The sequence below is a fragment of the Amblyomma maculatum genome, chromosome 9 (genome assembly GCF_055883805.1).
Source record: "Amblyomma maculatum isolate TAMU_Amacu chromosome 9, ASM5588380v1, whole genome shotgun sequence".
Lineage (NCBI taxonomy): Eukaryota > Metazoa > Arthropoda > Arachnida > Ixodida > Ixodidae > Amblyomma > Amblyomma maculatum.
The window spans coordinates 47,374,850-47,397,793 of NC_139352.1; the positions used below are offsets into that span (position 1 = coordinate 47,374,850).

Below are 22,944 nucleotides of genomic sequence, written 5' to 3' on the forward strand. Positions count from 1 at the left end.
GCTTCCCTATTCTGACGGTCTGTAACCTGTAAAGAATAGGTTGCTCAATTAAGCTTATTCTGTCAAGACTGACAAAACAGCATCAAAAAGCATTTCCAAAGCACAAATACAGCAACCAAAAAGCATGATCACCATGCAATTTTCTCGTAGCAGAAAACTGCTAATATCATGGACACTTGGAAATGCAGCAGCGGCATCAGCTGGAATAAACCAGAAGTTCCAATTGTAGGTAAGTTCAATTATCGAGAGTCCGAGAGTGCTACAAATTAGTTTCGCTGTCCTCAAACCACCTGCCATGGTAGTTTGTGGCACCCAATTTATGGCAAATATGGATGTAAAAAATTGTAATTTTCTGTGAAAGAAAAAACAAAAAGCAGGCTCGTGGCAGTTCATAATCCAAGAATATATGGAAACATAGCAACATACTCAGAATCGGAGGTAGCCGCCAACGGTGGCATGTTTGGCTTGTGGCATAGGCCTTCCTTGCCCTTGGTCGGCTGGTCGAGGTTGTTCCTAAACTCTCCATCTTCGTCCACCCACTGGACATTGGATGCAGAGAGCAACCCCTGCGGTGACGACAATGTCGCCAATGGTGGCTGGTTGTAAGGGGAAGCCATCCCAGTGATGGTCGTGTTGGCAGTGTAGCACTGGGGGGAAGTCAACACCCCCAACTGTGGTGAAGTAAGTGACTGTCCCATTTGGGGAGGCAGTCCACAGTCCCAAAGAGCGCCACTGCTGTACATCATTGGTGACATGACGTCGGTGGTGGTGGTGACCGGAGGAGCGACTGGCAAAGGTGGCACCGTCGTGGTGGGAAGTGGAGCATCTGGAAAACAGCGTGAAATGAACTTGAGTAGCTGTTCCCTGTATTAATGTCTTTATTCAATTTGTGATGTTCGCGTCACAGTTCGGCTGACGTTTTTGGAAAAATAGAATCTTTTTACATTATGCCTCTGCTTAACTCGTGGGAGCTTATGTTTGTCGTTTTGTTGCTGATCGCAAGTGAGGAATGGAACCTGCGCAACATTTGCTGTATTGACCAAACGACAGGTTAGAATGACTGCCTACTGCTGACATTTGCTGACTCCGAAGATTTCTAAAGTGGTCGTCAAACCTCGATTACTGTTTTCTGTTCGCTGCCCTTGACTGCTGATGGTACAATTTATACTGCATTCTGTTCCTGCATTGTACCCATGAGTGACACTGAAACGCAGACGTTTTTTGTCGTTTAGTAAGTGTCTGCTAACTCGTCACTTTGTCTTTACGAGCGACACTTACTGTTAGAACCTAATGCAACATTTTCATGGTGATCTGTACACGAAAGTATTGAACAGATAAAAAAGTCCCCCCCCCCCCGCCCCTCCCATAATGCCAACGTGAAAAGGTAAACACACCGCATATGTTATGCTGCAGCATCTTGGTGCACCGAAAAGCCAAGCAATGCGCTGCAGACTGTGCTAACAACTAACGCCTTTTTTTATTTTATTTTTCAAATTCTCGGGCAAAAATGGGGGGTGAGTGGGTTCATTATGCGAGTAAATACGGTAAATTTACCGTAATGCAAATGGTTCTTGTCCGTTTTTCGAGGCCATTTAGTATTTTGAACATCTGATAATCCAAAATTTTTTCCCGGCCCCGTGAAGTTCGAATTAACGAGCTTTTACTGTATAGCCACATTTCCTCCAGTCACCAGTTTTGCTGGTTCAAAATATGAAGTAAATTTTCGGCATCCATAAAAGATAATAACCTATGGAACTCTCAGCACCTTATGCTCAATTTACGCTTGGCTAATGAATAACTTCCTGATAAATGATGGTGATAACTCTGACACTTGGGTGTAAGCTATGTGGATACAAACCATCAAGTGCACATTAATAGCACGTTGTTGTGCCCCATCTGTCCCCTTCATTTCCTTTCCTTCTTTTCTATGCTGAAAACACGATGAAGCCTTCAACAATGATTTGACATCTACAGAGAATGGATTGATAAAGCAGTTTACGCTTCGTGACAAGCACAGAGTCTCACCTTCTTCACGGACTGTGGGGAGGCCAGCAGTGTCCCTCCAGGACGGTTTAGCTTCCTCTTCGTCTGAGGAATGGCTTGAAGCCAGGTCCAGAGAGGCATGGTCCAGGGACATTTCCGAGTCCGAGTCGGATGTGGTTCGGCGCTTTCGCACCACTTCTCCCGCGTCAGGATCTGCAGAGAGATTTTATTACAGATATGTACATTTGGTGCATCCATGCTTTACATTGATATAGGAAAGTCACTTCATCTTTACCTCTTATTAATACATACAGAGAAATAACTAAAGTACTATAGTAATACTATGCAGAGTGCCATTCAGTGCTTACAGCACTGAATGCAATTCTGAACCAACATGTAAGGTAGGCAATTCAGCTGGCTGCTTTCTTATTAAGTAACACAAAAGGTTGAGGAGACATGCTCCACAGAATACCCTTCAGTTAGTCGTTACAGAATGGCTTTAAAAATTTGTTATGTTTAGTTTCAAGTGCCCTGTTGGTTACACACATGAATACTGAAAGGCTACTTAAAACTCCATCTCTGTCTTCAACGATGCACTCACAAAGTAGCCTGAACCACTAAGCCTCAGGAGCATAAGTTCACGCTGCAGATGCCTCACCATTGTGCACATGGCTTCTTCGATGGTGGACTCTCCCATTGCTGTTCCAAGGGCTGCTCGAGGTCTTTGCTGTCGAACGACTTGTTGTTGACGATGTGGAGATGCCAACATTGCGATGAAGTATGTCAAATGATGAGTTGTGGTAGGCCAGTGCTGATCGCTAAAAAGAACATCAGGAGACACAAAGTTAGACACCACCTCAAATACCAATCAAAAGACACTGATTTCCTAGCCACATGCAGCTATTCATGCACACCGTGAACAAAATATGCCTCGCGTCTTTTAAGAAAAATGCCATATGCTTGAACACTAGTACTACAGTAAACTCTCATTAATTTGGCCTTCTAAGGAACCAGGAAAAACGTTCGAATTATTCGAAAGCTCGAATCATCGAATGGGCCTGAAAAACTGGGTCTAATGAACATCTATGTGATGGTTGCATTTGAGGTGAAACTTGGGTGAGAACGAAGGTTTTTCCCGGTTTAGTCAAGTCAAGTGCTTTACTTTACGCACACTGTCGGAAACGTTGAAAAACTGCTCCAAAATTGTAAAGGGCTCTGTCACTCTTTATACAGTCCGACGCAGTAGCAGCGGTGCTTCGTCACAAAACAGCCCCTTTGTGTTTTGGGGATGCTTTACTGCACAGTTCACGTGGCAAAGCACTGCAGTGCAGTATCGCCAAAATGCAAAGAGGCTGTTTTGTGAAAAAGCAGTCGGCGCGCAGGTTCGGCATATCGGAAGAAGTAGTATGTGGATGCAAGTGAGGGACATATGCACAGGCGTTAGAACTGCATGGCGCCGTAAATAATAGTGACGCGCCAAGCAGCATCCGAAATTGCACAACTAGCTGATGCACTCCCGATCCCAGTCACAGGATGGCGTGAAGTTAAGGAAAATGAAACCGAAACTATGCAAACTTCTGACTGTCGTCATTTTTGGACCACGTTTCCATGCAACTAAGGTTCGGGGAGGCCTATTTTTCTGATTGTTGGCTGCACGCATTGTACCGCAACGCCATCGCCCGCCCGAATTAACCAGAGTGAAGCCCGCCCTTGTCCGAATTAACGAGAATATGGCATATAGATTTACACCGGTGTTGGTTGGGACCATGCTTCTGGTTTGAATTATTCGAATTTCCAAATTAACAGGGTCGAATTAGCGACATTTTACTGTACACTGCCATGTTCTGCAAACCGGGATTCGTAACGACTGAAGCATCACAGACCGATATCATTGAGGCCCTTGTTCCACTGAGGCTCTCGTCGTAAGGAACTTTCTTGCCCCTTAACCTTGCCCAAACATAACAGAGATGTTGGCGAACCTGTTAAAAGAAAAAAATGGAGAGAAAAATGGGTTATGTACAACCAAAGTGACTGTTTTTGCACGCTGCATTCCCCAACACATAACTATATAACTACACATACTGGCCGCATATGCTGTTAGTTCCATCAAAAAACAAACAAACAAACAAAAAAAGCTGCTTGGAATTACTATAAACACAATAATGACCAAGTGAAAACCACCTAGAGCTAAATAAGCACCAGTTCGCTGCAGTGTTTCAGTTACATTCTTGGAAGTTCCGACTGCTCCTCCTTTTTTTTTTTTTTCCTAAGTTGCCATTTCGTATGTGTGGAACAGCACATTACATGTCCCGCTGTCGGCAAGGCTCCACGAATGAGTTGCAGTAGGAGGTGCGGACATACCCTTCGGTTCAGGATGCAGTAGCCGAGGAAGATGTAGATGCCGGTCACGAGAGAGACGGTCGGAAAAGCCAGGCGCAGTGCCGGTGGCTCATCGCTGACCGAGAGCAGGGCGAGGGTCCAGCAACTCCCAACAAGAGGCAGGAGAAGCACGCTCACCCAAAGCAGCACCCTGCCACAGAACAGAGTGGTCATTTGGGGGAGGGGAGCTTGCAACTTCAGCTACACAATATCAGCTCACAGAGTACCACACGCATGCACACATGCCTCTCCACTTGTAGCTTTCAAAGCTTGTTTGTTCCATTATACACCCAGTTTGCATGTTAGTACCATGGCATATGCACATTTCATTTTGTGATCGGTTATGTTCCGTGGCCCATGTTTGGTACCGCAGATAGTAAAACTGTCGTGGTATGAAACTTAGATGCTTACGCTGTAGCTATGATAATGACTATCCGTGATCTATGACCACATTGGATAGATGAAAAGGGCATGTTTAAATGCGTGTAACTCACTGCTTTCCGCGCACATTTTTACAAAGGGTACCATACAGGAGCAAAAAAATAACACTGCTACAGACAACGCTTTACACAAATCAAAGAAAAAATGAGAAGTGTTGACAATGTTTCAGTTAACGCAATGTGATGATGAGTATTCTTCTGAGAGCACCAACATCTCCTGGAAATACGTTTAAATGAGGAAGAGAAGACAGCTTAATAATACTTAGTTTTTATTTTGCTGTGGTCTACTTTTAAAGACTGGCTCACTGCTTACTACAAGGTCTACACTGATGATTTAAGGACTGCTACTAACCTCAAGTTTCCGAAATCCATGACAGTGTCTTTTATCTGGACACTGGCCCGGATTGACATGGAGAAGATCACAAGAGTTGCCTGCAAGAAAATGTGAGTGAATAATTTATCAACTCTAACCGTGACTTAGGTCCCGTTCACACTTGCAACTCGCAGAGAATATGCAACTGTTTTAGTCAAAAGGTGACCATTGCAAATGGTCGCATTGGTCAACGAGTGACAGTCGTAGACCGATCAAACACTGCTCGATTTTCCAGCCTCACGACTGTAGGCCACAAACAGGTAGCCAATCAATGGTGCAGTTTTACATTCGGCTTCTTGTTCCGAATGAGACCGATTCGGAAAGTGACCCGCGGGTCGCCTTTGCAAACATGAACATCAGTCGAGCTGAGCGGCTTCTTGATCGCATGCGACAGTCGGTTGCATGCCCTTTGCAACTCGCAAATGTGAATGGGCCTTTTACACTGTGAATCAGAAAGCCTGGAATATGATGCCCGGTAGAGTAAGCTCCAGGTAGACTTCCATTCAGCTTACCAGGACCATGACGCAGATGGGTCCGACCATGCTCCACACAATGTTCTCGTACATTGAAAGCCAGCAGCTGCAAAAGAGGGCACGAAACTGAATCCCAAGTTTCGCTGCTACATTGGACATGAACTACAACTTGACCTACACTTTCTTACTACAGCTTCTGATCTCATTCTTAAGAGGTAACTTAAAGGACACTGCAGTGCTAAATATTTTAGAAAGAAAAATGAGCCATGTTCCACTGAACGCAGTAAAACTCTGTGCCCTGCTTCATTGTCACTTGGTGTTTCTATGCTTGACGTGTCCACTATACTAGCATTGTATGGAATGGCTGAGAAGTGCATACAAATCATATCTTGCTTCACTGAACACTTGCACCTGCTGTGGCACAGGTCTATGGCAAAACATGGAAGTTGTGACCGCCAACCAATTCTATGAATGGAACACAATGAAGCAAACAAGCAGAATATGCAGAAACTTGGGAAATGTTGAGCACTGAAATGATCCTTGTCATGATCCATACTGGTTAACAGTGTTGCCATCACCAGCGCTGCTATAGGCAAAAACGGTTGTTGGTATTTGCGGTAGATGTCACCGGACTTATTTAGTTTATTTATTCATATCATTCTATTTCAAGATATCTTAGAACTCTCAATTCTAGTTTTAGCGAAATTTGCGCATCTTAGTTAACGACACGTTTTGCATGAGGCGGGCGTTGTCATATTCGCAGAGCTCCAGAGAGTTACTGTACTAACTGTATGTTGTGGCCACGACATCAGTGTTTGTAGACGTGGACTACCAGTGAGACAACGAGAGTACCATATAAAAAAATTAAGTTTTAAAAGGTTCTGTCGTGTTTCTCAGCTTCACAGCCGGGTATTCGTTAATTTGGAGAGTGAGCTTTCCAATGACGCAAGAAAAAAATTGTTGAAAAAGTCAGTAGACTGTCCCTTTAAACAGCAGCTAGTGTGCTGAAGGGGATCTGCTGCAAGATACCCAAATGACATAACTCTGTAAATTTTCCTCCAAACTCCAGGATTCTAACGTGAGCGCAGGGTTCAACCATGTAAACAAAGAGGGAATGCACTTTCAATAGATGCTTCAACTGCCCTGCATATGTTATGCATTTAGGCAGGCCACGCCTGTGCTTCATTCTATCTTGGCTGACCAATTTTGCAGTGCCAGTTTTGAACTGACAAATAAAATTTTATTTGAGGCTTAGTCTGCTCGCACAGTGAGAAAAGAAGGCATAGCGAAAAGACGAAGATGAACACAAAAAAAGCACACACTGCCTTTTCTGCGTGCTTTTTGTGTTGGCGGCAATTGACATGTTGCTGGGTGGCTAGAGTTCTTGAGCTGCGTTGTTCAAGGCATCCAGCACAAAGTTGTGCCCAGCTAAATGGCATTGTTCTTGCTCTGCATGCCCTTGTTCAATACAATACAAGATGTTTACTGTTGAACTCACAAGTTGTGGGTGGCATAGTGGTCGGCCCGCACTCCCACCGCCAGTCCAACAACCACGGCTGGTGCCCCATAGCCGAGGGAGTAGTAGAAGCGCATGTGCCCATGGTTGACGTCCTTCATCTCGGTCAGCATGCGGTACAAGTGCACCGCGTCCAGCGAGAGCCAAGAGAAGACGCACAGGAAGCCATAATGCAGCGAGATGGCCAGAAGCTTGCAGGGGAACTGAGCAATGCAAGAAGACAAGATAAAAGTGCATCCTATCATTTAAGAAGGCCTTGAAGCAAGCTCCACCAAATGTTCTGTTATTACACTGCCATTACATAACGCACTCTTGGCAAGATGAAGAACAAAAATATTGGAAATGTTAAGAAAAGTGCAGGTTGCAATCATATTAGGTAATGAAACTTTGCTCTCTAATTGCTGCATGCTCTAATTGCTGCAAGCACCGCAATGTGCTTGTTTATTCCTTTAACCGTGTGGTGCCATGAACCTCCACTCATAGCAGCACTGGCATTATGTTCTCACTGTGTAATCTGATTCATCAGATTACTGCTATCAATGAATTTGCTTCTGCTCTGATGTCGCGGTGTTACCTGCAACAAGCATAGCACAGTTTGCATGATGTTTTATCTAAACCTGTCTGCTTCCTGTAGTACGAAGAGCAATATATTAGGACGAAATGATGAAACTGATGTAGTTCACATGCTATTTCATTCAAGGTGCCCAAACCCATTTTTATTAACTTCGTCAGCCCATTCATGCCGTGCTCACTTCAAATTAGTTCTGTCTTGTGCCAGCTGTAGCTGTTTTACCCTGGAAAGTTTCTTACTCTCATCTTTACATGATTTTTCACTGTGTTGTCCCAAGTCTTTCTTTCTCTGGAATTCACTCTGATACCTAACAGACTGTTCAGCTTAACGAACCAAACCCATTTTTGGAACCCTTAATTGCTCTTTCAATTCTTCACTGTCAACATTTTTTAGAACTTTAGGGCAAGCCGTGTTGCACATACAGAGTCAAAGACACCTGCCTCATGCCTAGCCAAGAGTTCACATTTCCACTTTGAAGCCTGCTTGCCATGTCTTGCACCTGTCCCAACCTCTGCTATAGTTTGATCAATTCAGTGGTCTCCATTACAGTGTCCCTTGTAGTCCATATGTCGGTTAGGGACGTTAAACGCTACAATTCACAATTCTGTTCATACTTGCTATGTGCCATGACAGACAGATGACAGCTGTTAAATGGATTCTGTTAGCGTTATGAATGGCAGGTGCCAATGAGAGTGACAGATTATGCAAGACCAGGCCAAGCAAATTTGGCCAGTTTAAGTACTAGGCACTTAAACAATACCTCACAGTTACCTGTACCTTCACAAGTCCCCATCTGTCATTAGAGTGATGGCATGCGGTTACTCGGGAAACTGATTTTTATTCTCTTCTCCCTTTCGTTTCTCTCCCTTTATTCCTCTTCCCACATGTAGGATAACCTAATAGGCGTTGCCTAGCTAACCTCCCTGCCTTTCCATTTTTCTGCCTTCCCTTACAATTGGAACTAATGAATGACATTTGAAGTTTTAAGTTGCACAATTTTGTGAGCAGACGCAATAAACGGTGCTCACTGACTTGTCGTGTTCTTCCACTGATGAGAAAAAAAAAGCTTTAATGAAAACAAAATGACCAACTGAAAGCTGTCATGCTTGCAAGTGTGAAGAAAAAGAGCTGGTCATAAACCGATTCTTGCAATGCTCGCAGGTTGTTTCTTTTATGGCTGTTTTTACTACGGCTAACATTCTGAGTGACAAAATAAACTTGCTACGTTGCGACTATAACGTTTCCATCACTAGTGCCTTCAGCTTCTATTGCTGTGCTCAACTACAAGCAGGGTGAACAGCTGTGCAATACTACTCAGTATGTATACTGCCGGTAACTAGACTGTAGATGTGGGTAAGAGAAAACAAAACACGCAGCAGAATACCATGTGTGCCTGTAAGATATTTTGCAGTGCTGGCCCACAAGATATGTGCATCTTCTAGCACATTACGAATAATGAAAGAAGGCAGTTGCTAACTCTGCTGATACCGATGGAACTTGGAGGATTTCTTTTCGCACTGAGTTTAGTTTTGGGCACTCCTCCCACAAAAAAAAGGGGAACATAAACTCTGCTAACAAGTGCTTCAGAATCTCTTTGAACTGACCACTTATATGTGAAAAAGTTTACTAATTACTGGAGTGCCTTGCTTGAAAATAGGCATCACAAAGAACATGAAATGCGCACCAAAACAAGTTTACATTATGACTCCAATTGACACACATTATGACCCCCCCATTCTTGAGCTGTTCAAAATGACACAACGCAAGCAAGCCAAACAGCAGATAATTTTCCAAAAGTGCGAGTGTGCCACCGGTGCAGTGCATGACAAATGCCCACCTCCTGATACAGTAGTGTTCTGCGCAGCTTGAGGGCGACCAGGAAAAGGAGCAAGGAGACGAAAAGGCAGCCAACGAGGTTCCGGTGAATCGCGTTGGAGTTTGTGCAGGTTCCTCGGAGCAGGCTCAGCACCAGCCATGTCAGGAAAAGCATAAACAGTGCGCCAACCAGGCCGGACCAGGCCACGGCCCCTTCCGCCATTGACACCTCGGCCAAGTGCTGGCAAATTGAAAACCAGAAAGGTGCGGTGTAGACAGCACAAAGCATCAGAAACAGGGCAAAGCGAGACTGTCAGCTTAACGGTGTGAATTCAATGAAACTAATGAAAATTCCATGTTAGCCTTGTGATCAGGGTTCGTCAATGATAATCAGTTCCCTTGCCTTAGACATTACAGATGTGCACTGAAAAGACTTACACAAGCTTCACTTTGTGAAAACTTTTGTTATTAAGCTATGTACAAGATGGTGCATGATATTTCATCATTTACTTCCCCCAAAATGCCTTTCAGTGCTGTGTAGAAACATAATAAGATTATTAAGTAAGCAAATTATTGCAGGGATAATAAAATCGGTTGGCTTGCACAGCATCGGTGGGTAATGTCCAAAAGCGACTCAGGCTACGAGGGCACCACAAAGGAAGGCTTCGGATAATTTCAACCACCTGGGGTTGTTTAGCATACATTGATAACGCACGGTACATAGGCACGTTGCGTTTTGCTCCCATCGTAATGTGGCTGGGTTCGAACCCAGTTCCCACGGTTTTGTAGTTGAGCATCACTAACTATCAATCCACCATGGTCGAGGAATACTCAGCTGTACTCCTGAAATATCTTAGCAGGGCCACTTTAGAAAGGCAGGACATATTTTAAGTGAAAAACAACAAAAATGCTAAGGTCCTTAATAATAAAAACTAGAGTGTATCACTAAAGACCATAAAGATACTAGTGAAATGTAATGTACGGTTCAAACATTCATTAATTTGGCAACAACGTCTTCTGAGGAAACTACGACTGAATCTTATTATGGTAACACAATAATGAATTATTATGAAGGATTTGCTAGTCCCTTTCAAGCTCCACTGCAGCCCATAGCGAAGCCCTTTTTAACAAAGTTCTAATTGCATATAGCCCACGCCTAAAATCTGAGAGTCTATTTGAAGGAGTTAAAGTTCATTATAATGAAGTTAAATTCTTTCAAACAGGCTCTCAGGTTTCAGGCGTGGGCTATAACAGTATGCATATATACTATGACACATTACTCAACCACCACATTCACACAAAAGGAAGGATGAGCGCTATGCTGCCCTCACCTCCCGACTGACAATGTCCGTCAGCACGGCAAAGCTACTGAGGTGGTCGCACGAACAGTTGACATAGGCAGCGTCGAGCCCTTCAACCTTGCAGCCACGGCTTGACCATTTGCCACGACCACTTTGGATAAGAGAAAAAAAACAAAAACAAAACACATTTCAATTTCGAAATGGAAAATTCGAAAAAAGAAATCTGCAGTCACTTAACACAATGAATGACAATATGAGTCATGCAACACAATTTCAAAACTATAGCAATGCGCTATACCAAGGCCATGTAACTGCATGACAAGAGTCAGCCTCTTCATGAAGCTAAGTTGCCAGACATTATTGTGCTGATCTCATAACGAAGTCGAAACAGCATCCGTAATTATAATAAACTGTCATCTTCCTGGGTACAGATAGTAAAGCTTAGGCCATAAAATTTAATTTGTTCGCAAATAAGGATTGAGGCTGTGTTTATCTGCTAGCACAAGTGACAATCTAGAAATGACTACAGATGCCGAGCTTACTGCATTCGTTCTTGAATTACGTTTACAACTGTTGCTTCTCTGAACAAATATGATAACAAGCAGCACGTATGCTGTTGAGATTAAAACCAATTGCTCAAAAACTGAGAAGGATGCAAATCTTGTTATCATCTTTACAACCACCTGCTTTTCACAAGCTCATGTGGTTGTAAAATCACTCGCAAAGGTTGCAACTTTTAGCACAGGAGTATGTGTGATATACCAAAATATTACGTGTGCTATGTGCACTGCATCTTTACCTGAAACTGCCCAACATATTTGTGATTTCGATAGCTACGAGTAGGAAGCCAGCAAACAGCGTGCACTGTGTTAACACAAATTTTCAGCTTCGGAATCAGATGCTGAAGAGGAACAGTAAAACTTGTACATAGATGTTGAAGCTTACAGCCGCAGCTGTTCTGATTCAAAAAAAAAAAAAAAAAAAAGAAAAGAAAAACAGAAGCTCACGACAGCCCCCCTCCAAATCACATTACAGTCCAGACTGGTTGCCTCGCATATTCGTGTTGAACATAGAATGCTGAGAACTTAGCAAAGCAGCTTGATTACAATGGTTCATCGACACTGCAGTTGAACGTCCCTCAGCAACAAAGCCTGAAATGCTACACATCATCTCAAAGAGCAATGACTGCTGCTTGAATGCCACTCAGCTCTTTCTTGTGGCTGGCATTACCGTATACAATAATGTCTGCTGTTGTAAGCGTAGTCAGCCTCACCTGGAAGAAAACATCCAGAAGACACACTGCGGGTGTTCGCCGTGTGATAGAGTCCTCGGAAAGCGGAAGCGAACTTTGATCTGGCCAACGGGGGTGCCGGCATTTGCAGGCTGCACCACAAGTGTAGTCACCGGACTTCCAAGCGCCAGTTCCACGCCAAACTTCTGCCTGCAAGTCGAAGACAAATAGCACGGAGCCATATTATGGCGCAGCAAAAAAAAAAGATAGCTTGGTTTGGTTTCGTGTTGAGGTCTAACGTCCTAAAGTGACTAAGTCTCTACGAGGGATGCCTTAGTGAAGGGCTCCGAAATATGACACCTGAGGTTCTTTATCGTGCACTGACATCATACAGTACACAGGCCCCTAGCATTTCACCCAAACAGGACCATGGTGGCCAGGATCAAATCTGGGTTCTCCGGCTCAGTAGTCCACATTACATACATTACGATGGAGATTAATGGATTACTGACACTGGATTACCAATAAGTGGATTACTGAACCAGTGGGCACGCTTTAAGGCTCTTGCCAAGGGCCTGACGACTCGTGGAGGTCAAATCAATCCAGTCTAGGATGGAGTGACTAGACAAAAGACAATGACCATAAATTAAATATTTAATAATATAATAAGAACTACAAACTGGCTGCAGCTTCACAAAAATAATAAAACTTTGAACAGAGATAACTCACTGGAACGTTTGCGGCTATGCAAATGTTCGTTTTGCAGTAACAGGCAGATTTATTGCCGGGAAAGTTGTATTTTAAGATGAAAGATCTTTTTTTCCCCTATTATTTAGGTAAAAGTTGCAATAACATAAAGGACTCGGTGATCTCCGCATAGTACTGTAAAGCAGTGTGGAAAAGAAAAAAACTACTGACATCATTACAGTTTAGTGAAAGACAGCTGGTGATACCTGCATATCGCCTTCTAGCTCAAACAGCCCAATTTCTGATGTAGGTAGCTTATTTATATTAGAACGCTACAATATGCCGACAAAGGCCTGCTTCAATTTGTCCTTACAGTTCCGTGCACTAATCGAGCGGTTTAGCGTACAAGGTGGTTATTCTTCCAGCTACCAGATGCCACAAATGCGAAGACGCCCAAAGCATCTGTGCTACTGTTTGCTCTGTGCCAAGGAGTGGAAATTCCCTGCTCTGCTCTGACAATGGAAGCTCTGTAAACAAGCTACCCCATGGGAGAAGTATGCAGGCTTCCAGAGAAGCAAACCCCTGCAGTACCCACCTGATGGTTTGGTCATAAGCGGCCGGAAAGAGCCCGTCCAGGTTGGGATAGACGCTGTAGACGACAACCGCCTTCTTTCCGAAGCCCCGTGGAGGCGGTTCTAGAAGAGTTAAAAAATAAAAAATAAAAATAAGGAGTGAGGCATCAGTGTTGCCAGAGAATTCTTATCAGCCACAATGGGCATCTGTCACAAATAAGCAGGAATTAATAAAATGCATAAATTTCTAATTTTTATGGTAGCGGTTCCTAATCTTTGTGTAGATTCAGGGAGCTGCAACAGCTTTCACGTGATGGTGAGGAAGCCCTCACACCTTGGCTTTCAGCTCTTTCTGCCCAAACAAAAAGATGGCGTTCAAAAATAATTGCAGAATCAATAACGAAGTGGCTGACTTTGATTAGTAATTACCTTGCAATTAAGCCCAAAATAACGTTGGTAAAAGAATGATGGTTTCATATATGGGGTTTAATGTCCCAAAGCGACTCAAGGCTTTGGAGATGCTTGACACCTTGTCATTGCAGGCTTTATTATTTATATGAATTTTCACCACATCCATCTTTGTAGAACCATGTTTCACTTAATGTCAAATATAGTCTCCACAAATTCCTTACGCTACTGGGCGTAGTGTCACCAAAACATATTGCTAATCAATTGCGTTTTACACATCTTGAACACCCTCTTTTGAATAAAATATTCCATGAAAATAGAGAAGGGGTCTTTGACCAGAGGCATAATCTGCACGGCTGTTATTAGACAAAGCACCTCAAGTTTTACAACTTGGATCACAACGGTCACCAAGATTTTGCAGGGTAATGATACCTCATAAGATTGCAAAGTTTACTTGCGACAGGCCAAAAATTTTTCGGAGTTGAGAACAGCGCAACAGTTGGGCATTTCTAAGCGCTTCGTAGATGGCATAAGCCACGCGTCTAACTCGATGGCAGTGATGTGCACATTGCACGAGGCATGCATAGTACCCAATCATGCATTTCGGGGCTTTCTAAAAGTTTTGGCTCAAGAATGTCTGCCTTTATCTCAAAATGAATTTTCATCACATCCAGTGCAGTGCATGTTAGATGGCTGAATTTTCACACCAATGCAAGAGTGCACAAAAGTGCAGTAGATACAGTAATGAGTCGAGATTGATGAACATACAGATTAGGAAGTTGAGGAATCCACAAATCACTTCCAAATGGTACTAAGGAGCCCGGCCTAAAATCCCCTGGTTCACAGTATATATTTTTAAGTCAAAATCAAGCCCCATGCTTCACAGATATGATCCATCTGACAACCATTACTTTATGCAGAAAAAACCTACATGCAGACTGCACACATTGGTCCCTCTCTCTTCAGCATAATCTTTGGCCATCTGCAAAAAACCTGTAATGCAGCTTGGCTTGTTTACTTGTGGTTTACTTAGTTTACTGTCAGGGTGATGAGAGCAAGTGAAAGCGGCTTTACATTTTCACGCTTACCAGACTTTGCAGAGATACCCAGGGAGGCCAGCGAAAGAGAGATGGCGGTGATTTCAGGACTGGACTTTCGAAGCACGTAGTTGTTATACTTGGGCAGCCAAATGTATGGTCCATCAGAGGCACCATGCTCGATGAAGGAACCTTTTGTCTCTGCCGTCGATACTGTGTCCATTCCAAGCACTGCAAAAAAAAAAAGAAGTTTTTTTTTAGCTGTGCTGATTGTTAAACTTTCCTTTGGGGAAGACAGCTGCAAGCAAGCCTTTATAATGAAGTCACCGTAAGCTTCGTCAATCAAAAGAATTTTCATCACGTCCAGTGCAGTGACTGTTAGATGGCTACATTTGATAGAAAGTTCTGAGAAACAGTGGAGAAAATATTACCTGGTTTGAACTCTTTATGACAATACTCTCACTTTACTTTTTAGAGCCCCAAAAAGCAATTAACTGATTTGTTCTTGTATTTTTGCATGTGTGCCCACTGTAAACCATTTTGATTCAAATTTGTTCTGTAGCCCTGTTTCCTTTCTGCACTACATTTAACAGCAAACATTATGTCTTTTCCCTTCCTCTGTCCTCCTAGTTCTACTTGTTGGCCTAGTTACACTCTATCCTTATGTACAGTACAGTCCATTGATAAAGGGAACATGAAACCGCGTAGCTGTCAGGCTTCACAAAGCATTCACGAGGAAGCCGCCTACAAACAATCGCACCATGCGATTGCACACATTAAACCCTTTAACAGTGGACCGTACTGTACAGCTCACAAGGTTCAAATACAAATTAAACAAGATGATGGACAACTGTCTGTCCCATGCAAACATTTCTGCTAAGCAATCTATGCACAGAAATAAAACAAACAGCGAACTCACCCACGTTTGGAGCAGAGATTTCAAACGGCTCCGTATATGTGTCCTGCCGGCTCGAGGCAAGCGTGTGGCCATACTTCTCGAACATCTTGAGCAAGTGTGCTGGTCCTTGGCCAGTGAGCGACACGACACGCTCCCAGTGTCCCGCATAGCGCGTATCCAGGATGACGCTAGCCGTGTTCACCAGGTTCCTGATGAAACCGCGGTCTTGCCGGTGGGTCAGGTTGAGCCCCGCCTGGTGGTTCTCATATGAGAGCACATGGTGCAAGAGCCGGGACGCAAGCAGGACATCAGTTCCGTACAGGCCGGCGGGGTCGGAGTGGGTCGCGTTGGTGGCCGTCCGAAGCTGCTTAGCAACACGGACGGCGCTGTAGGTGTTGAGCGGGAGCTTGTCGCGCTCCAGGACGCGCAGCTGCTCGGACAACGGTACGAATGCGTTGGATATGCAGTTGAACATGTCAGGCTCAAGCCAGCCGCTCTCTTGGTCGCACAGGCGAGTTGCCTTGCCTGTTAAGAGATTTGAGAGAGAAACAAGACGAGTTCAGCGGGTGGCAACAAGGAATTTTCAACTAAAAATTTCAAAATGTGGAACAAAAATATAAAATTCATAGTGAGAAGGAGCCGAATGCCAGACAAACATCACAAGGCAAGAGACATCCAGCCAGCTAGGCTGAATGCATACAACGAAACAGTCTCAATTTTGATTCCTTTCAGCACGCAGCTATGTGTTACACGACATAGATAACCTGCAGTGATTCTTGGCTGTCTACTCAGCTCAGTAGATTAATGCAGAAACGCAATGTGTGTCATGCTGTTTTGCGTACAGAGGTGATAGCAAAGAAAAAAATTACTTCGATGACTCTGCCAGAGTATTTGTGCCTTGTTTAGTCAGCTTTGAACAGAAAAGAATTCCTCGTTTTCCCATTATCTGGTTGCCTTTAGCAATCCAGTGTACTCTACACAGCTGTTAATGGTATGATCATTCATTCTTCACTCACTGAGATGCAGCAGTAATCAAAGAGATTACACGCTATGACATTTGCAGCTGCTCTTATTTTCACTGTGCTGCTTATGGCCATGACAGAAAACTGTCTAGTTACTCAAGCAAATAAGCCAAATTGTCAAACTGTTATGAGCAGGATTCAACAGAGTGTATTCACTTGCACAAAGTTTACTTAAGAGTCACTGCAAGAGGTTTGTAAGGCTAAAGGAGAAGATTTGCACGCAAAGAAAAGACTTCAGCTTACCCTGGGATCCCTTGGGACAACTTCGTGACATTTCCTGGTTGAAAAGGGCTCGCTCCCACCACACTCGTTCGCTGAATGACCTCGGGCAACCGTCATAGATAACTGTCAAGAGCAGTATAGAGAGAGAGAGAAAAATCGCATGCGTCAGCTGACTGCAAAGTTCAAACCGGTCGCTTGTGTCGCTTCAAGAGCTGAGAACCAACCTTCGCAACCGCGAAGCGTGACCTCGGCAAAGCGGTTGGAGCAGGCGTCACACTGCCTTCCTATGACCCCTGGCCGGCAGCGGCACTGCCCCGTCACTGGGTGACAACGGTTACTGTAGGATCCATTGGCGTAGCAGTCACACGGATAGCACACATCACTGTCCTCTGGCTGGTAGTGGTTCTCCTGCGGGAGAGAGATAAAAGAATGGAGGACATCTGTTAGGGTGGGCTACAAAATAAGCAAAACAATGGGAGAAAAATAAAAAGATTGGTTCATTGACCACTGAAGAGGTCAATGAAGTCATTCTCAAAACCCCTAGTGGCTCATCTCAGGCTGTAGTAAACCGTTCGAAACAGATATCTCTGACAACGTTGGGGAGGCATCCAGAAGGCAGAGTTCGGCTCACCTCGCAGTAGCATTCGCCCGTGGTCTTGTTGCAGTCGGCGTGGTAACCGCGCTCGACCGGGCAGTGGCAGGGACCACACACAGGGTAGCCCCACCAGTTGAAGGGGCATGGCTGCGTGCTCGCTTCTTCGCAGTAGCGGCCCCAGCGGTCCTCCCCGCACTGGCACCGGAAGCCACCGGGGTCCCTCTCGGACACCAGACACTTGGCCTCAGCCTCGCACGGGTCCAGGCTGCATGAAGCTGTGCACTGCTCGCCAACATAACCTGTGGTGAGGAGCAAGCAAATTTAATGATATGGCCACAAAGCTTGTTCCTTGCTTTTGCGTATTCGATTGCTCCAGCACCTCTGAAATGCTGCTTCTTTTGCGTGTCCGTTTTACTTATCGTTGACAACACCATCCCTTCAATCTAAGTTGTATGGCTACCAATGATCTCATGTCTTGAATCTCGTGTCTGATAGAAGGCTGATGCTTTTTACGTTAAATGTTGAACTATGTGGACTATTTTCACCCTTTTCTTTGCCTCCCTTCTGCCACCATTCTGTAAGATACTGGCCGACCCTTCCGTACATAGTATGTCCTACCCATGTCCATTTCTACTACGTTATTTTAGCCCGGATATCGTCCATTCCTGTCCCTTAATCCACACTGCCCTCTATCTGCATCTTAAATGAACGCAAAAGACAAGCCAAAGTTGGTCTGTATTAATAGGTTACTGCACATCCCAATCATAAATATATGCTACATGTTTTGATGGAAAACTTTGAAAGAGCGCAAACACACACGACCACTAAGGACAAGAGACGAGACACAAACGCCGACCGTCAACTGTTATTTTGGCAGTTGACAGTCGGCGCTTGTGTCTCGTCTCTTGTCCTTAGTGGTCGTGTGTGTTTGCGCTCTTTCAAAGTTTTCCAAAAATGAACCAACTCGCCCAAAAAGAAGTGTTAATGATTGTTTTGATGGAGGCGAAACAATCAAAATTTCAAAATTATTCTGCAGCCCTCCACTACGGCACCTCATCTCTCTATCCACTTTCACTCCCACCTTCCTCCCTTCCCTTAGGGCGTGGTTCAGGTGTCCATAGAACAAATGTAACAGATACTGTGCCTTTACTGTCCTGTGAAACAATTATTATTATTATTATTACTATTATTCTACTTTCACTGAATATGAAGCCTCTACGAGCTAGACAGAGATGAACAATGAAATTACCAAGATCGTCAGGCCAGGTTATTTTGGCAAGCTGTGCATTAAGACAAAACTTTTTAACGCAGATACCCAAGGCTAGGTTAAGGTGCGATTTTGAAGCGAAAATCTTCACTACGAGGGTCGGACCGAGTGACGTCACAGCCAAGGCCAGCTGCGCAGCCCCCTCGCCAAGCTCTGCCAGCATTGCCTAGCAATGCTTAATGACTCCTCATTACAAAATAAAATTAGTCTGCATCCGGGAATCAAACCTCTGTCCCTTGGATCCCCAGCCAAATGCTTTACCGCTGTGCCATGCCCCAGTTCGTGAAACGCTGTTCATAATTTCGCTTGTCTACCGTGAGGATGATACCGGGATTTCGCGAGTGATGGATACTGCAATTGGCACACAATTTGAAAGTACCAATGACTAAAATAGTTAAGTCACTCAATTAGGGTGACATCAAGGATGTGACGTCACCCATCCGCCGTCAGCTACGAGGACCAAGCGGGAACGAGTGCACTCCAACACCGCCGGGCGGCGCTTCTTGCCTTCTGCGAGTGACAGATGATGCGCCTTTCCTTTCTTGTAAACGAATTATAGAACGTCGGTGAACTTAGACGCGCTCGACATGGAAGCCAAGGAGAGTTTAGCTCTGGCAAGCGGCACAGAAGACTGGAGAAATTAACTTCTTCTGATCCCAAGGTAGTCACTGCTTTTCGCTACGTATATCCAGGCATAGCAGAGCTAAGCCATTTTTCATTTTCCTTGTAAACAATGGTCATAGAGTCCTTTTCAGGATGATGATATGAGTTTGAACTGAGCAGTGGACAAAATTTTAAAATTCAGTTTTTCACGCAATAAGCAGGTCTCTTGTTGCTAGTCAAGCATTAATGCGGCGAGAATAAGTGGTTTGGTTTAGTTGCCTAATGAGGTTTAACGTCCCAAAGTGACTCAGGCTACGAGAGATGACGCAGTCGAAGGCTTCGGGAATTTCGACCATCTGGTGTTCTTTAACATGCACTGACGTTGTACAGCACGCGAAAAAGCGCTAAAATGGGTTGTTGTCAAGAACAAAAGTTAAATGGCACAGTAATGCTGAACCTGTCTTTTTTTAATTTTTATTTAGGGCTGTGAAAGCAGCAAAGTTAGGCATTCAGTTCAAGTAGTAAGCTTCCTGATCCTTAAATCTTCTTGAAACATTGCATCGACACTGTTGGTAACGGCACTAATAAATAATTTTACTAGAGGTGTGCGAATAATAAAATTTTTTAATACAAACCGAATATGTATCTGGGAAAAAATGGCTTTAAATATAGAAAATCTGACCAGTAAAAAAATATGGAAAATTAAAAAATAGTGAACACTGTTTAGAATTCACGTGGTATTTTCAAATAAAGTTAAACTAGAATTGCACAGAAGTGTGTACTGTACTGGAAAATCCAATATAAATTTTATAAAGGATTCCGTATGGCAGATTTTTGTATAGGAAGTACCTGCATAAAACCTGGTAAACTCCGACGCGCCAGTCGCAGCCCAGAAATCTGCTAGAATATACATCGTCTGGCGGCTCGCATCTCGCAAACCATTCGAATTGAGTGGCTCAGTTCTCAAACCTCTGCAGATTCTGCAACCCGCCAGGCGACTCTACCTTCATCATTGACACGCTTCCTCACTATGGATGATGCCACTCTGCTTCTCATAAGAAAGGAGCACCTCCGGCGCCGCACACGTGCTCTTGTCCCACCGTGTGCGATAACCCTCCCCAGCGGTCTTACCAGCGCTGAGGAGGTTGCGCTACGGAGGATCAGGGTCGGGGTTGCCCTCACACCTGTGGTGACACGAACATGGCCGCAATATCGACATTTATATTATCGTTCCGGATGTCCTGTCTGCAAGTCACCAGATCACGAAGCAGATATTCACCACTTGTTGTGGGTTTGCCCGGAACTGAAGCCGACAAGGATTCGTCGGCACCTGACGGCAGTGGGTCTTTCGCCGAACAACCCATCTTCATACATCGCATGGACTCAAGGGCCTTATCATCGCTCTCTCTTGAACTTTATTTGAACAGCTAACCTTTTTTCTTTCATTTAATACCCCCTTTATTTTTAGATATTCCCATTATGCCCTGAGGCAAAAAACAACGTTATAAAAAAAAAAAACCTGGTAAAGCTATCATATCACTGCTGAACATAGTGAACTCTCATTCATTTGGCCTTGAAGAGACCAGAAAAACGTTCAAATAGAAAAACGTTCAAATTAAATAAAAGCTCAAATTGTAAAATGGGCCTGAAAACTGAATAATAATAATAATAATAATAATAATAATAATAATAATAATAATAATAATAATAATAATAATAATAATAATAATAATAAATAATAATAATAATAATAATAATAATAATAATAATAATAATAATAATAATAATAATAATAATAATAATAAATTAGTTGGATCACAAGAAGGGAAAGACGCAGTATCTGTCAGACTTGTTCTATGGACACCTAAACCACGCCATAAGAGGAGGAAGGTAGGAGTGAAAGTGGAACGAGAGAAAGAGGAGCCGTAGTGGAGGGCTAGGGAGTAATTTCGACCACCTGGGAATCTTTAATGTGCACTGATATCGCACAGCACACGGACGCCACTTCTTCGCCTCCATCGAAATGAAGCCACCGGCGGTCGTGATCCAACCTAGGTAATCCGGCACAGTAGTCTGGCATCTTACACTGCACCACTGCGGTAGGACTAAAAATATGTGGAGCTTACTGTAAGTGGATGCAAAGGAAGAAGCACTAAGCTGGGATCCAAATTTATATTACATTGTCATGTAAATGTATATTCATCCTCATATTTCAATATTACCGGGCACATCTTTAAGAGAGAAAAAAAAAAGTTTGACAGAAGATAATCACATGAAGAGGTTACCTTCTCAAGTACACACACAGCAAATCCATAGCAATCATTCTGCACAGACTTTTCTATTCGCCGGAGCATTTCAGCAAGCACACCTCCTAGAAGTTCTACTACCTTTGCTACAAGTAAGCTACTCCTTCTAACCTACTTACTAACACTGAGCTGCCATGAATTATACTCCATGACTATGAAGATTGGTCACTTAATTTGCAAGTGGTCATTAACCAACTCTACAGCATAAAAAGCAATCATGATGCAATGAGCGGTCAAGAAAGCCATGACAAGGGAACACCTCGCCAATAGAGCTTGGCAAATTCCTCATAAGAGGTTTGTCAGCAAAGGGAGCAGACGACGACGTTCGCGAGACACAGGAGAGAGAAAGAGCGGTGAGGTCACCTGCATCACAGCGGCACTCGAATTCCTCCCAGGTGTCCACGCACGTGCTGTGCTGGGGGCAGGGGCTTGAAAGGCAGGGGTCCGGCACGTGACAGCCGTCACGGACGTTCTGCTCCATCACGGGACGCAGCCAGGCTTCCTTGCTTGTGCCAATGCGCACGTCCTGTGTCATTTTAATCATGCAAGGGTCACGGACAGGCCCAAAACCAAATCTGACACACAGTAAGGTTGCGGTCAGGAAGGTTTCCTTGGGCAAATAAGCCTATACAGCTGTCTCTCGTCCACCGTCAAGAAAAGACGGAGAAATGAAAAAAAAAAAGTGTGAATTTTAGTTCAAATATGCAGTACTCAGCTAAACAAAAGCAGTGCTCGCTGACACAGTCACATCATGCGATACATACGGGGTGTTTCACTACTATCACAAATAGATAAAAATGCCACTAAACCATATATGCCATATCATTAAAACTTACTATATTTTTTTAGAGCAGAGAATCCAGTCGTTACCTGAATGCAGCCGTAGAAATTAGCACCACCTTCTTCAAGCCCTCCGAGAGAAACCTTGCCCACGTACAGTCCCTGAATAGCAGCTGCAAACTCCTTGGATACCTGCATTGTCCAGGCAGCACCAACGTTTGCTATATAGTAGTTTCGGCTGTTTTAGAATGGCCGAGAACTTTCTAAACAACCATTTTTTACATCAATATTGAAAACTGAAATTGGTTTATAAGAAAGGAAAGGTGCAGGATCTGTCACGCTTTTCTGTCGGCATGAGTGAAAGCAGAAAGAGAGCGAGGTGCCATAGTGGAAGGCTAGAGTAATTTCAACCACCCGGGGATCAGCACAAGGACGCCTCTCTGTTCCGTAATCCTTTTCTGTAAA

The 22,944-nt window shown here is 43.9% G+C and overlaps 1 protein-coding gene across 1 annotated transcript in view; it reads right to left on the reverse strand.

Annotated features, from left to right (window-relative positions):
• Window positions 1-22,944, reverse strand: part of stan (Protocadherin-like wing polarity protein stan) — a 55,628-nt gene that overhangs the window by 3,191 nt on the left and 29,493 nt on the right. Inside the window, exons 14-32 of the mRNA XM_084578693.1 lie at window positions 22,570-22,671; window positions 22,063-22,225; window positions 17,560-17,822; window positions 17,153-17,336; window positions 16,950-17,051; window positions 15,706-16,209; window positions 14,838-15,017; window positions 13,365-13,464; window positions 12,125-12,292; window positions 10,882-11,002; window positions 9,573-9,791; window positions 7,147-7,367; window positions 5,688-5,754; window positions 5,155-5,234; window positions 4,345-4,513; window positions 3,867-3,962; window positions 2,642-2,801; window positions 2,026-2,196; window positions 427-826 (exon numbers count right to left, since the gene is read on the reverse strand). Coding sequence (XP_084434819.1) covers window positions 427-826; window positions 2,026-2,196; window positions 2,642-2,801; window positions 3,867-3,962; window positions 4,345-4,513; window positions 5,155-5,234; window positions 5,688-5,754; window positions 7,147-7,367; window positions 9,573-9,791; window positions 10,882-11,002; window positions 12,125-12,292; window positions 13,365-13,464; window positions 14,838-15,017; window positions 15,706-16,209; window positions 16,950-17,051; window positions 17,153-17,336; window positions 17,560-17,822; window positions 22,063-22,225; window positions 22,570-22,671 — 3,470 coding nt within the window. The remainder of the gene's footprint in view (window positions 1-426; window positions 827-2,025; window positions 2,197-2,641; window positions 2,802-3,866; window positions 3,963-4,344; window positions 4,514-5,154; window positions 5,235-5,687; window positions 5,755-7,146; window positions 7,368-9,572; window positions 9,792-10,881; window positions 11,003-12,124; window positions 12,293-13,364; window positions 13,465-14,837; window positions 15,018-15,705; window positions 16,210-16,949; window positions 17,052-17,152; window positions 17,337-17,559; window positions 17,823-22,062; window positions 22,226-22,569; window positions 22,672-22,944) is intronic.